Here is a 15,849-nt window from a genome sequence, read left to right on the forward strand (position 1 = left end):
AAAAAAAAAAGAAATTTCCCATGTTGTGCAACCGGGAAATAGAAAATCGCGATGAGGCACCTCTAAATATTAATATTAAGAGCTTAAACTTGGACAGCGTCTTTTTTTCGTCATTTTGAACAATATTGTCGACTTGAAATTTGAAAAAATGAATAGTCGATTATTTTTATACAATTTATCATACATATCACATGTATATATGTATGTATCACTTCCGTGCCTCCACAACTTTTAAGGGATAGGGTTCATCGTGATGGTTAAGACTAGCCGCGTGCGCAAGACCGATCAATGCCAAAGAGTATGCGTTGTTTCACGTTCTACCACCTTTGCCTGCAGGCTCCGTTTTGGGAATCTTTGATGCCTGTGTAGCAGCCCTCAGAAATCATTCGAACACGCCAATTGAACAGTGGCGCAAAACGAGCGGCGACGACCGTTTTTCGAAAAGCCCGCGACAATCATCGTACGGCCACATGAATATATGCATTTTTTTTTTTTTTTTTTTTATAAGTCTACTACACTATTTTGCAGTCGTATACCAAAATTGTGCGGAATGTAGGGTTTTCGAAAAGCCACATTCGCTGCGGAAAAACTTGAGTTTCGGTAACGTTTAGTCGTATTACCATCTTGGTTAGTTTTTGCTTTATGTTTCATTCTTGTTTTCCGCGCCCGTAAAATTAATTGCTACCACCGGATTTTCCGGATGCCTTGAGGACTTCTTTGCAAAATTCGTTGGTTGAGAGAGAAAAAATCTGAAACGTGTGGAAGATTTGAGAAAATCAATATTTCATTGAAACAAAAGCATAGAGTATAGAAAATGTCGATAGAATGGTCATGCGGGTTGGAGTCGATTTCATCCTTTCTAAAAACAACTTCCGGGTGAATTCGGGGAAAATTATTCGAGGGTTTTTGAGGCTGGGTTGTGATATTTTATGAAAAACTAAGACTTGTCATTTTATGGACCGATTTTGCGCCCACGAAATTTTCGGCGATAACGTGGAATTCATTTTTATATCCCGTTTCGCGCTCCGGTCTTTTTTCAAACCGTCAACCGAAAGGCAGGCGCGCACCCTGTCGGGTGAAATTTTCATTTCTAGGTTAGCGATTGTGCGCGCGTCAGCGTGTGGATCTTGAGTTTAACTCCGTTCCCAATATACAGAGGGAGCGAAGCGCACTACGACAGTCTAACAATCAATATGTTTGCACTGTGTTCTCCACGCGAGCTCGTTGGCTCGCAGTTAGTTCGTTGATTCTTCGTTTATAACGTCAAACTATTTTTTTCCTTCTTTCTTTTCCATTCGAACGCCCCGATCGTTGTTGGAGTGATTTATAATTGATCATCATCATTGCCCACCGAAGCGCAGGAGGAGGATAGCGGACTGCGATTTTGAAATCGTCGAACGCGCGGATATCCCTGGTATTGAAACTATATCTCTACTATTTTACACATTTTGTATTTATTTCAAATTTTATAAGGTGGATAATTCTTGATATATTACGGCTATTGTGACCCGTAATTTCAACGTAACGGTGATCTTTTCTCCCCCATCCTGTAATAGTTTCGTAGATTTGAATGTCTCTACCCTCGTTCAAGGCTCTGTGCGTTCCTATCACCTGTGCCTTGAAAAAATGGATTTGCCATTAAGCTCACAGTTGAGCATTTGCTATTCTACTCGAACGAGAGACAGATATCTCCAACGTGATTAATGTGACTTTCCATAAATGCTGGCAACGACTTAACGATGCATGTTAACTACGTGATTATTTAGTAAAATTCTAATTACAAGGTATTTACAAATAATTATTTACATAGATTTTAGTCACGAGAGACAAAAATTGTGTAATTTCAAATTGAACTTTTCACTTTTGCCCCCTATTCCCAATCGGTGAAATTTTTTTTTATTTACTTTTTGTTTTTTATCCCCACCAATATATATTCAACCGGTAAAACGTGAATCAATTTTTTTCGTGACGTAAGTTTAGCTAATCTTGAATGTGTTTAGGATACGAACTGCCAATATATACATGCTTAAGGCTCGTTTAATCTCCGGTAGACACGAGATTCGATGATCTATAATAATTCTATAATAAGAACACGTTCACCAGCTATTTGACTTCCCCAAGGGTCACACAACATAATCTGATCTTGTTCTTAGACCTCCGAATTCCCAGGTACAATTAACAAGTAAAACGGCAAATTCATCCCTCAAAATTATTGTGAAGTGAGAATTTCTATTTTGGAATTGTTGAGGGTTGTCGGGAACGTTGTAACCGATTCGTCGAAAGTAATCGATCCCACCCCGCTGACACCAAAAACCTTATACCAGTTCAATCCTTCGTTATTTATTTCTTTTTCGCCTCTTTCAACTTTCGTCGAGGGGATCGACATTCCGTTTGAATTCGCTGGCTGTGTCATTGAGTACCGGGTACTCATCAATTCTACGCATTGCCTCTAAAAAGTTTTCGTTACGTTTTCTTTCGTCGTTCTCTTTTGTTCCTTGAAGAGCGTCATTAGCTTTCTGTTTTTCAACTCATCACTATGCTAGTAGCTTTTATTCCGACCTGCCTTTCCGTGTTTTGTTAGTAAAAAGTTGAATGATTCAAGGACGAAATACTGATTATTATGATCTTCGAGCTCCTAACCTTCCGGATACAGCTGACGCGTATTGAAATAGCTACAGTTGCCCTTTTTTGTACTTCTCAAAAAACCGCAAAAGCTCTATTACTCGGGGAGGGGGTTTCGATTTTTCTCTGCGCTTCGTGGTCGTGAAACTAATTTGGTTTCGCTTCAAGGTCACCTTCAAAAACAACCCTTCACGTTCATCTTTATTACGGCGGTTTAGTACTCTCTGATAAAATGGGAAAAAGAACTTCTGGTACTCTTTTACAGTGATTAAAATGAATAGCTCAAGGTTCTGCTCGATTGATTCGACAGGAAGACTCGATTAATAGGATCGTTCTATATACAGTAAGGCTTCGTTACCCGTAACTATAAACAGTCCGACTTTATTCACGGTACGCCAATAAATGTACGGTGACTTTATTTCCACTGAAACAAATCAATCGTTTCGGGATAATCCCATGTCTTATTTCGATTGTTACTTTATTCCACTTATCCGTTTTCCTCGTCTCTTTTCTATCTTTCTTGGAGTATCTACTACAGATTTGGCGCAGGAATGGTTCGTGGGAATGATTAAAAATTCTTACATTGACAAGAGCAATATCCAGTGACAAATTAGTTTTTTTTATTCGAAAATAACGAATACAGGACAGAAAACCAGGCTTACAAATTCTTCGTCTAATTGCGGTAACGATACGTATAATTACGTAATGCGAAACTGTCCCGTTAAGCTAACGATATTTCAAGTGGTTGAAACGAGTGATAGTGAACGGCAATGACCTAGTAACTTGAAAAAAAAATATGCTGGTAGCTGGATTTAATCATACCGGTAAACAAGAATCGCGTATGGAAATCAGGGGTCTCGGTAGAGTCACGAGTCAAGATACATGAAATTATATCTCTTCTAATGTACTTTCTCTCCCCACGTACATAATATACAGATCTATGAAAAATCTATTTCCGAACCAGAGTATCGGGGGAATAACAATGCGATAGGTTGGAGCTAAAATTGGGATTGTTCGATCCGCAGGACAGGAACAGCGAGCTGTATAGCCGAGGGGAAAGTTCGGATAGTGGATATTCGAACACGGCTACGGCAACGGCAGACCAGAACTCGAGGACCCCGACGGCCTTGGCGTCGGCACCATGATAGATCCGAGCTCCTCCGAGGAGGAGACAGACGAGGATCAGAACCACCATCGCGGGGGAGACGGTAGTTCGCACGGCTCCCACGGCTCCCACCACCATCATTCTCACCCTGGTGGTGGCGGGGGTGGCGGGTCCGTCGGACCGACCGGAAGTAGCCTTGGTTCCGTCGGAGGTGCCAACCATGTTGGGGGTCACGTGAGTTCCTTGGGGACTCACGGCGGCAGTGTTCATGGTCCCCATGGAAGAGGCTCCATGGGTTCACCGGCGCTGGCCGCTCAGCAGGAGGCCGTCGCCGCTGGCCTCGATGTGCCCAATTTGTCAAGTGCTCGGAACTCTTTGTCACCCTCGATGGGCGCTGCTCAGGACGCGATCAACTACGCCCGATCCTCACCCAGACCGACGAGCCCTTCACCATCTATCGCTAGCGAAAAAACCGAGGCCGAGTTACAAGTAAGTCCAGGTGGACTCGAGGTTGGACTACCTTGTGCGGATGTGTCTTATACAATGTCCGTAGATAAACGAGTGGACATGGAAAGGTCTTTTCGCATGGTAGCCATTTTTGTTCCAGTTTTTGTATAGCGTGTAGGTTTTCTACTGCAGTCTGACATGATGCAATAGCCATATTTGTTCATACTGAAAATTCCTCGTTGACAGACATTCTCTTGTTCTCTCATTTATTTATGGACCTTGGTCTTCCAAAATTCATTGGCAATTCGGTAGTACAAAGTTCCTTTCGTCCTGCACGTCGAGATGCACAGTTGCACAATGTCTAATGATGACAAGCTGCATATTTTAGAAGACACTGTGATGATTCCACGTTTGTTTCACCCGGGATATTGTTAGTCGTATCATGTAGTGCACGACTCGCTCGTGAATTATCGCCATACTGAATTTACACACTCGTATATTTGCGGCTTTATCGAGAACACCGGTGTTACTGGTTCATGAATAGTTATGAGAAGACCGCCGCTTGAAATGAATTATGATAACTTTTTAAACTCACGTATTGCGATCCTTGCTACGGATAACTTGTACTGCGGTAGCATGATCCTTCATAATTTCTTTTCGAACATATACCAGGCGGTGTAGAATTGACCTTTTTAATCCTTTTAACGGAATAAAAGTATGACGTTTGATGGACTGTTGCACCTACGTGTTGTTTAAAACGTGATAGTTCACGTTCCGTCGTTCACCATTTCTCTCATGTAGGAAAAATTGGAGCGCGAGGAAGAGGAACGCAAGACGAGAATACAGCTGTACGTCTTTATCTCGAGGTGCATCGCTTATCCTTTCAACGCCAAGCAACCCACTGACATGACGCGGAGACAGATGAAGATTACTAAACAGCAATTAGACACCTTGGGTGCTCGCTTTCAAGTAATTTCGTCAGGCTTTATTTAATCCTCACTAATCAGCATAAATTACATGTTCATTAACATCACATGTGACATCAAATTTCATCGACTGGAGGTATTCACGTTTCGCAGACTTGGTAATTGATTTGTCTGATTGTGAGGCATGAAGGAACGAGTTCAATTTGCCATCCTAAATAACTATGGATCTTTCATTTCTTTTGATATTTGGAAGTTTCTTTGTTTTATTGAAACAGCAAACAACACCGCGAACAATATATCTGTAGATATATTTGGCGTTTGATGGTTTTGCCGTGGAGGCGGATACACGGATCTAAACACTACCTTGAGGTGTCTTTCTTTGTTAAGATTCACCGTATTTTCAATATCAGTGTCACGAGAAGCCTTTGAAGTATGTTAAGTAATTTCCCGAAGCCTTTCACGTTCGATCTTACGTTTGACACATGTAACCTTCACTCTGTTGGTATCCGGTGCAAATTGAATCTAACTGAGCGTATAGATTGTTTTTTTTTCGGATGATTTCCGCAATATCCGTTCGTGATCGTTCGACCGTGGATTTCTATAAATTAAGTCTTGTTTCCTTTTACTTATTATTGGGAAGTTTCTTTTTCTTTTTTTGTATTCCATCGGCATATTTCGACTTAATCTTGGGATACAATTGTTGATAGGTAATTTATTTTTTTAAATTTACAACAGAGTTTTCTGAAGGGCGAAACTCAGATAATGGCCGACGAGGCGTTTCACAACGCGGTGAAGAGTTACTACGACGTATTTCTGAGATCCGAGAGGGTAGTCCGTATGGTGCAGAGCGGTGCTTGCTCTCAGTACGACTTCCGCGAGGTGTTTAGGAAGAACATTGAGAAGCGTGTTCGATCCCTTCCGGAAATCGATGGTTTGAGCAAGGAAACCGTCCTTACCTCTTGGATGGTCAAGTTCGATTGTATATTCAAAGGAACGGGTGACGAGGACTCGAAACGGCCGTCGAGAATGCAACAGCAATCGTTAAACTCCGAGTTGATACTATCTAAGGAACAACTGTACGACATGTTCCAACAGATTCTTGGGATTAAAAAGTTCGAGCATCAGCTTCTGTTCAACGCCCTCCTGTTGGACTCAGCCGACGAACAGGCTGCCGCCATCAGGAGGGAGCTGGACGGTCGCGTGCAGAAGGTTAACGAAATGGAGAAGGTGAGGGGAGATTTTTCGTTTAGAAAGAAAGAAAGGAAAGCCATGCGTGTAGGTTGAAAAGGGTGTTGTTTGACTGGGTGCCGTTTGTCGTTGAAGGACCGGAAGCTAATGCCGCGGTTTCTCCTGAAAGAGATGGAGTCGCTCTACATCGAGGAACTCAAGTCGTCTATCAACCTGCTAATGGCAAATTTGGAGTCCTTACCGGTCTCCAAGGGTTCGATAGACAGCAAATATGGGCTGCAGAAGCTGAAGCGCTACAACCATCGTGGTGAGCGCTCCCGCTGCCGCAGTCAGGGTTCTCTCGTTAAGCTGGAGGGCGACTCCGCCGACTCCGACCCCCAGCTGACAAAGATGGATGTCGTGTTGACTTTCCAATTGGAAGTAATCGTGATGGAAGTCAAAGGTCTCAAGAGCCTTGCGCCAAATAGAATAGTATACTGTACGATGGAAGTGGAAAGTGGCGAGAAGTTGCAAACAGATCAAGCCGAAGCTTCGAAGCCCATGTGAGTCTCATTTCGAGAATATGCGATGTTGTTACATCTTCTCATCACTTCCCATCGGCATTCTCATACCGCGATCATATTATCACCGCAGGTGGGACACTCAGGGTGACTTTTCAACGACACATCCACTTCCAGTTGTCAAAGTAAGATTGTACACGGAAAATCCTGGCATGCTTGCTCTCGAGGACAAGGAATTGGGCAAGGTGATAATACGACCAACGCCGTTGTCCTGCAAAGTGCCCGAGTGGCATCGCATGACGGTGCCGAAGAATAATCCCGATCAGGATCTTCGTATAAAGATCGCATGCCGGATGGATAAACCGCTGAACATGAAACACTGCGGATATCTTTATGCGCTGGGAAAGTCGGTTTGGAAAAAATGGAAGAAGCGGTACTACGTGTTGGTCCAGGTCTCGCAGTACACATTTGCGATGTGCTCGTACAAAGAAAAGAAAAGCGAGCCTTCGGAAATGATGCAACTCGATGGCTATACAGTGGACTATATCGAGGCCGCTTCTGCTAACTTGATGGTCGGCATGGATCTCGAAGGCGGAAGGTAATTGATTCGGAGAAAAAAAACTACAGAGCACTTCGTTCTTTGCCGCCTGCGGTTATTCCGTGACGTTCCTCCGACAAAACGATACTTGCATTTAAATTCTGCTCTCTTTGAACTCTGACAGATACTTCTTCAACGCCGTTCGGGAGGGAGATAACATAGTGTATGCTTCGGACGATGAGAACGAGTGCCATTTATGGGTAATGGCGATGTACCGAGCGACGGGACAATCGCACAAACCTACACCGCCGGTTTCCGTCGCCGATAAAAACTCAACGATAAGTAAAATCCAAGGAGACGCTGACAGAGCGCGGAAACACGGAATGGAGGATTTCATCAGCGCGGATCCATGCAAATTCGAACACGCCATACTTTTCAAAATGTTACAGAACCTGACCCTCGATTACAGACTGAACGATCCTTACAGTTCGCTCGGATGGTTTTCACCTGGGCAAGTTTTCGTACTGGACGAATATTGCGCTAGGTATATATGTATATTCATATACACATATATATATGTATATATATATATATATGCATAATATGAATATTGGAATATTGATGTGTAACGGTCGAGTTGTGATTGTCGAGCTTTGTTAGGATCATCTGAAAATCTTTCTTTTGCTTCCATACCTTCTTCGGTTTTACCTTTGCGTTTGCTTTTTCTCTCCCCTTATCTGCACCGCAGGTACGGAGTTCGGGGATGTTTTCGACATCTCTGTTATCTGAGCGATCTGTTGGACAGAGCTGAACAAGGCATAATGATAGACCCAACGCTGATTCACTACAGTTTCGCATTCTGCGCGAGTCACGTTTACGGCAATCGTCCCGACGGCGTTGGCTCCATAACTCAAGAGGAGAAAAATAAATTTCAGGAAGTGAAGGAACGGCTCAGACTCTTGCTCGAAAAACAAATCACTAATTTCAGGCACGTCGTTCTCTCTCTCTCTCTCTCTCTCTCTTTCTTCGATCAAATTTTCTTCTTCTTCTTCTTCCACTCCTTTCTCTTCTCGGCTGATTCTCATTTATCCGCGTTGATTGCACAGGTTTAGCTTTCCGTTCGGGAGACCGGAAGGGGCGCTGAAAGCAACGCTTTCGTTGTTGGAACGAGTCCTTATGAAGGACATCGTGACGCCCGTACCCCCCGAGGAAGTTCGTGAGATGATAAGGTCATGTCTGAACACGGCAGCCTTGGTAAATTACACACGGCTGTCGGCGGAGGCTAAAATAGAGGATGACCTTAGCGGCGAGGTCTGCGTATCTCCGGGGAAGAAACTCGAGGATCTGATACACCTTGCCAATCTCTGCGTCGACTTGTTGCAGCAAAATCAAGAACATTATTCGGAGGTATTAGTTAGGTTTTTAGAATCTCAATGTCAATCGGTGTTCGTTTTCTTTTTCTTCTCCTTTTCATTCTATTCTACTATTTTCTCTCTCTCTCTCTCTCTCTCTCTCTCTCTCTCTATCTATCTATCTATCTATCTATCTATCTTCCTCAATATCGTGTACATACATGTGTTGTTCAGGACTCTCGAGGATTGGGACGGACTTGGTAAGGGTCCCAAAATCATGCGTCTTTATTGCGTTTCTATGGTTCATGATCCTCAGCTACGATACCGATATGTGGCATATATGTTGTTACACCTGCTGCGGTTTGAAAAAAAGGGATAACTCGAGGGTCCTGTAGCATCTCAGGACGGCGACCCCACCGTTCTGGGATTCAAGCGAATGACGATGACATAAATTGCCCTCCGTAAATGTGTGCTGTCCAATATTTTCACATTTTGCTCCCACTACACCGCACCGCAGGCGTTTGCCTGGTTTAGTGAAATCATGGTCGACCACGCCGAGATCTTCTGGTCCCTGTTCGCCGTCGATATGGAAAAAGTGCTGAGCGAACAGCCGCCCGACACCTGGCACAGCTTCCCGCTCTTCCAGGTACTCAACGATTATCTCAGGACCGACGGTGAGTTAATTGATATCACGATTGTTCAGGTATGAACGATTGTACGCGTCAGTTTTTAATTACGTTAACACGGTGTTCAGATGATGATGAAAATTACTGAACACCGGGATTGTTATCGCGTAGCGAAAAGAAAATGACAATGGCATCGTATAATATTGTTTGAAAACACTGATTAACGCGCAGACAATCTGAAGAATGGAAAGTTTCATCAGCATCTGAGGGACACGTTCGCCCCGCTGGTTGTACGATACGTTGATTTGATGGAGACCTCGATAGCTCAATCGATACACAAAGGCTTTGAGAAGGAGCGTTGGGAGGTTAAGGGAAACGGTTGCGCAACATCGGAGGATCTCTTTTGGAAGCTCGACGCTCTCCAGTCATTTATTCGCGGGCTTCATTGGCCGGAAGCAGAGTTTAGACAGCATTTGGAACAGCGTTTGAAACTGATGGCTTGCGATATGATCGAATCGTGTATACAGAGAACGGACAACGCTTTTCAACAGTGGCTTAAGAAAAGCGTCACTTTTATATCAACCGATTACATAATACCATCCGAAATGTGCGCCATGGTTAACGTTATTTTAGATGCCAAAAATCAGAGCTTTAAACTGTGTGCTGTCGATGGCGTTGACGTGGTGAGTTGCGGAATTAACGAAGAGTCATTGATCACTGGTAACGTGCCTGAACTTGTCCTCGACGATACCTCCGTTGCATAGTACGCGTAATGCTCTTGCACTTTTCTCGAGATTCAAAAATAATCTCTCCCTTGATAAAAGAAACTCAACCGAGTAAACAAGATACAGGATTTCTTAATGCCTGAGTTCGGTGAATCGGATAATTTGGTTCGTGGTCGTAAATGGTTATGAGTCAAAGCAAGCAAGTTTGTACATTTCTGTCTTCTTTCTTTTTACTGCAATTCTTCAAGCCAAGTTGCCTGCAGCTGTTGACGCGAACGAAAATTCCAAGCCCTCTTGAAACCGGTTTTTTTTTCTTCATTCGCGACTGCATGGTGATCTCAAGGCTCCTTTTATGCATGCTTCCTTGTTTCAGGTACTCGCCGCAATAACGTTCGACCTTTGAATAATCGTTTCTCTATTTCTAGCATCAATATCACACGAAAATAGACGATCTTATCGAGAAGACGTCAGCCGGTATGAATCAAGGAATGATTAATAAACTAGTTTCAGTATTAGAAGCAACGTTATCCAAACTGTCACGGTACGATGAAGGATCGTTGATTGGTTCGATTCTGAGCCTGGCGGTAATGATTTTCCTATATTAGCATAATGACCAAAAAAAAAAAATCGAAAAATCACGTCTGACATCCGCCGCGCATTCAAAGATGTCTTATTGATCTGTTTACACGGCTTCCTCTTCCTTGTGTGTAATCAATAACGCGTAAAATTTGACTCCCCAGAAGGTATCCGGTAGCGGGAAAGAAAATGGTCAGGCTTATGTGAATTTCACTAGAAATTGCATGGATCAAATTCGAAGCAAAGTCATAGATGAACTTTGGATACTCATCTTCTTCGAGGTAAATCGATTTCACACTAGAAGTTTTCACCGAGAATTAAATTAATCGCATCAACAACCATTAAATTGTACGAGAATTTTTTTCATACCGAGCACAATTTAATGGGGTTACATTGAATGTAAATTATATAATACTCGTTTTTGCCGCTGTGATAGCAACTCGTAGAGTAAAGTATAACCAATCAAATAGATCACGCTTCATGAATAAATGATGAACATTTTTTTATTTTTTTTTTTATGGTAATTGCTCGAACTTTTAAAACACTATGACGAAAATTGTTTTGAGAAAATGCTTCCCAATTGTAAGACACAAAAATTGAGAGAAACATCTTAACCAGCATAATGTTTATTTCAGCAATGGTACACCGCGCAAATTCAGATGCTGTGCAATTGGCTGTCGGAAAGGCTTGACCATAGTCTACATTTGTACCAGTGCACGTGTCTAGCTCATATTGTTAAAAAAATATACTCCGACTTTGAGTTGCAGGGAGTAATGGAGGACAAACTGAACTCAAAGACATATCAAACTATATTTCAGCGAATGCAAACCGAGGAAGCAACTTGTGCCTTAACCATGTCCGCTCAGAACGAAGAGTGAGTTTTTAACGATACCTAGAATGAAAGAATTTAAAGAAAAGTCGCATGTTTCGCGGGGCGACCGCCAGGTGTCGCATTATTGTCGCAGGCGAGAATGAGGTCTGAATTATTTAAGTACTCGACGCAGTACTTGCGTCAACATTCTCACAGCGTACGTCAAACGTGTTATTGCAGGGGATTTTCGGAAAACGGAAACGACGACGATACCGACAGGCCGAAAGCTAAGGTGACCGTGGTAGAGACCGTGGCCGGAGATGACGCCAATTACGTGTCAAACATAACCAACGTGACGTCAAACGTTGTCGGTAAAGTTGGGAGCATGTTTGGCAAGGGCATCGGAGGCCTCTCCACGAAATTTGGCGGTGCGAGCAGCTGGTTTTAGCTGCGTAGGTATTTAGGTACACACATTAGCGCCGATCGACACGACATACACACTCCGATAATACGGCACCTACTTGTGCACACCTTAAACCTACGCCTCGGTCGATCATTCGATCGGCATTGTTTCCCGATTTTGGTTTTTAATACCGGAATTTTGTTGATAAAAACTAATTGCTAGTTTATTAAACAAGGAGTCAAGTAGAACGAATAAGAGAGGAAAAAAGATACTAAAATACATATACGCATAAATTATTATACCTAAATAGGTTCGTAGATTATTATTTATAATATACTATAAATAGTTGTATCGAAACTTTTTAGCGTTGTAACGTCTTATATATTATGATTATCGATATAATTTAGAGTTTGGATTATTATGCAGATTAGCGGATTTAACGCGAAATTCATTGAATTCTGATTTAATCGAATAATGTGCAATTTTATTCAGGCTTGACGTGTGGACAGTTTACTTTCTTTCTTTCGTCAACTTGTCACAACGGAAATAATCCTGAAACATACCGATAAAAGTAATTACTAAAAATCCACACATAGACTAATGAATATTACGTGTAAATAATTGTCCCGTTATCGTTTCATTTATAAATATCGTCGAAAATCAGAACTGCGGGTGAATTTTAAGTGACGATCTATTGCAGTCATTAACATTATACATTCACAGCCGTCGCCAACGATAAATTATAAAATAATATGTTACATACCTAATTGGGAAAAATTAGGGCCTAGCTACAACGAGGCGCGATGAAATAATTCCCCGGAAGTATATTATATCGAATGAAATGACGATGAAGCAAAGTAAAATATGATGTATCGATATATAAATTAGTAATAAAATAGATTACGGTATTGCGTAGTCATGTATAATTATTTAACGTTAATTGATTTACATCGCTATCATATACAACACAAATATCTGTTCGAATAATGAAAAAGAAAAAGAAAACAAAAACAAGTCAAAGAATTATTATCGATACGATATACATACTTATACTTACCGCATAGTACACGAATTTACATAGATTGTAATATTATTGATTATCGCATTACATGAGTACGAATACAGTTCGTTTACTACAATAAATTCACACACATACATTCACATGCACACACGCACATGCACACATTCACATGTAATATAGGTGAATATTTTTACCGTCTCATTTTTTTAGAATTTATTTTTAACGATCGAGCGAAGTGATTACCACCTGCATTCCCTTGCGGAACTTACGGATTGAAATTCGATTGATTTCAAATTAGATGGTCTAATACGCATAGACATATATGTACAGAAATACGTACACGCATGCATAATAGTTTATCACTTTAATGATATACATACACATACATGTATACATAGGTACGAGTTAATGAATTTAAATCTGATACGAGGAATCCTAGCGAATTTTGTTCGAATTTCGCCGTAAATAATCTGTATAAACTAAATATCATCTAAATAACTAAATACTTTACCTGTAGTAAGAAAGGGAAAGAGAAATGATGATATCTTCTTATTCGCTACTCAGTAATTACCCTACAATCTTACAACATTAAACTCCTATATACACGATATTGAACTGATCAGTGAAAATAGTGTGTTGAAAAAAGTTCATTGACTGTTCATTCTAGAACGAGGCGAGAGAAGGAAAGCGGAGTAAAAAATATAACTTAAAAAGTATAAAGGAAAATTCCATTTATTCTTCGATATTTCATTACATTTACTCTACGGGTCTTTCGGAAGTATCAAGCTTCGTACATACGATTCTCTATTTCATTTATGATATAAATACATAGGAATTGATATCAATATTCTACCGAAATATGCACATATACTCGAGTTGTGTGTATTGTAAGTATTGCTCATTGTTATTATTATTCTTATCGAATCGTTTCGTTTGAAGGTTTGGATAGAGCTGGAGGCTGAAGACAGAATTAAAATGAAAAGTATAACACGAAAATAAATGAAAAATCTTCCGACATCCACTTTTGGCAATGACTGTAGGTGGCGATGGATGAAAGCTCGCCTTTCTTCGGGCTTGAATAAACCAGAACGTAAATAATAAAAGTAAGGGAATAAGCAGCAAAGAAATCATATTAAGTAATAATCTATTAACAAAAAGATGATTAAAAACTAAATAAAACATAATATATATATATATTATATATTATTAATAACAATTATTATTTATTATAAAAGCGTATACTATATTGTATTTAATTTCTCGTTACGTTATCATATTATATCATAATTACACCACACGATGACCGTTAACGATTAGTAAAAAAGAAAATAACAATGATAACAATAATTTGTTATATTGTATTAATCTTATAATTATATTCTACATTTAGATAATTATCACAGAGTATATTGTGTAGATGAAGAATTGCGTTGAAAACTCTTATAGTGGGTTGAATAAAAAATTTAATTAAAAGCGGCCGAAAGCAGTACCGTAACAATGTGTCGTCGTCAGGATTATGTTGTACTCGCAATTTAATTGACCCAATGAAAGTTCTTCAACCTTTCGGCATGTATAGTTGACTCTGAATAATACATTTTGATTGCGTATCCAGTGATGATAATAATAAAAATAATGATAATGATCGCGTTCGTGCAACTTATATACAGCTATTATATCTATATTAAAGAAGAAAATACCGCGTGGTTATAATACCTAGATCGAATAAAAAAAGGTACGCTGCAGCAGAGGACTAGGTTAGGGGTAATTTACAATTTACATAACTAATGTTCTATCCTAATTCTATTTAACTTCGTCTATCAACTGTTGTTCTCTCTATCGTTAATGAAAATCAGTCCAGGCGCTGGGAATAAAAAAAAAAAAAATTTAACAAAAAAATGCTAATAAAACGTGATTAAATAAAGGAATGAAAAAAAATACGTATATATATATATTAATGATGATAATGATTAAAAAAAAATTCAATTTTTCTCCGCTTTTACTTAATTCCTTGTCTTTATTATATACATATACGACGTTGTGCACAACGCATGTAAACATACATATTATAGCTAGTTATATAAAGTATATCGCTGATTAATTATTATACAAATCGCAATTAATTTATTCAATCTATTGACGCATCGCGCTAATTCTCTCGTTATATATTTAAATCATACCGATAATGATAATAATGATACAATACGCGTATAATTGATAATGGATTATACATATAGTTAATCTACTATGATAGTCGAGTAATATTTTGTTAGAAGAAAATTTGGAGTACTTGAGAAAGTTCGTAATATAATACATATGTCAGAGAGTGTTGAATTTATGTAAATAAATATTATAAAAATGCATTTTAATGTCAATATTTTCTAACACGTACAATCTAGACTTTAATATTTGTATTTTCTCCGCCGATTAATACCCATTGAAATACTCAGTCACAATGTTTGATCCCTCTTATTTTTTGATCTATATTTTTGAAAAAAATTTAAATATATCTGGATTAAAGCCCACAATTTATTCAGATTTTTTTGCCCTTTAAAATTGAATGTTAACGAAATTTACGAGGCTGGTGCCATCTGTGACGGTAGATGCTGAATTATTATAGTTCGCGAACTAGTAGCGTGAGATCGAAAGTGGTCCAAAGATGATCAGTTACACTGACATTGAGCGCAGATTATATGTATATACCTATAAATAAACGCGTTACATATGACAGAAATTCGAAATATCGGCTAAAGTATAGTATTTTTCAGAGTAAAGTTTGCTCTCGGAAATTATTTGCGGACTGATATGCAGCGTACGTCGTTCGAACGAAGAAAAATCGAAGCATTTCGCAACTGGTTGAGAGCCTCGTTCGCACGTAATATCGTAACGTTACGCCAAATCTCGCGGATGGCTTAGTAGCGCGAATTCGAAATGCGCGCGTCGAGCGTCGAGCGTTGATTGGCGGGCGCGTAATGAATCGCAAAAATTGACGAATCAGAGAGACGATTGAGG

General features: G+C 40.0%; 1 protein-coding gene across 1 annotated transcript; it reads left to right on the top strand.

The window, feature by feature from the left end:
- The first annotated feature begins 1,179 nt into the window (after positions 1-1,179).
- Positions 1,180-14,820, top strand: Cadps (calcium-dependent secretion activator 1). The gene is made up of 15 exons (XM_046626100.2): positions 1,180-1,414; positions 3,648-4,216; positions 4,976-5,143; positions 5,836-6,327; positions 6,424-6,830; positions 6,922-7,386; positions 7,511-7,870; positions 8,075-8,314; positions 8,433-8,733; positions 9,196-9,352; positions 9,536-9,987; positions 10,455-10,613; positions 10,770-10,886; positions 11,241-11,479; positions 11,657-14,820. The coding sequence occupies exons 2-15, from the start codon at positions 3,764-3,766 to the stop codon at positions 11,862-11,864; spliced, it is 4,218 nt and encodes a 1,405-aa protein (XP_046482056.1). The 5' UTR covers positions 1,180-1,414; positions 3,648-3,763; the 3' UTR covers positions 11,865-14,820.
- Positions 14,821-15,849: the final 1,029 nt, after the last annotated feature.

The sequence above is a fragment of the Neodiprion pinetum genome, chromosome 5 (genome assembly GCF_021155775.2).
Source record: "Neodiprion pinetum isolate iyNeoPine1 chromosome 5, iyNeoPine1.2, whole genome shotgun sequence".
NCBI lineage: Eukaryota > Metazoa > Arthropoda > Insecta > Hymenoptera > Diprionidae > Neodiprion > Neodiprion pinetum.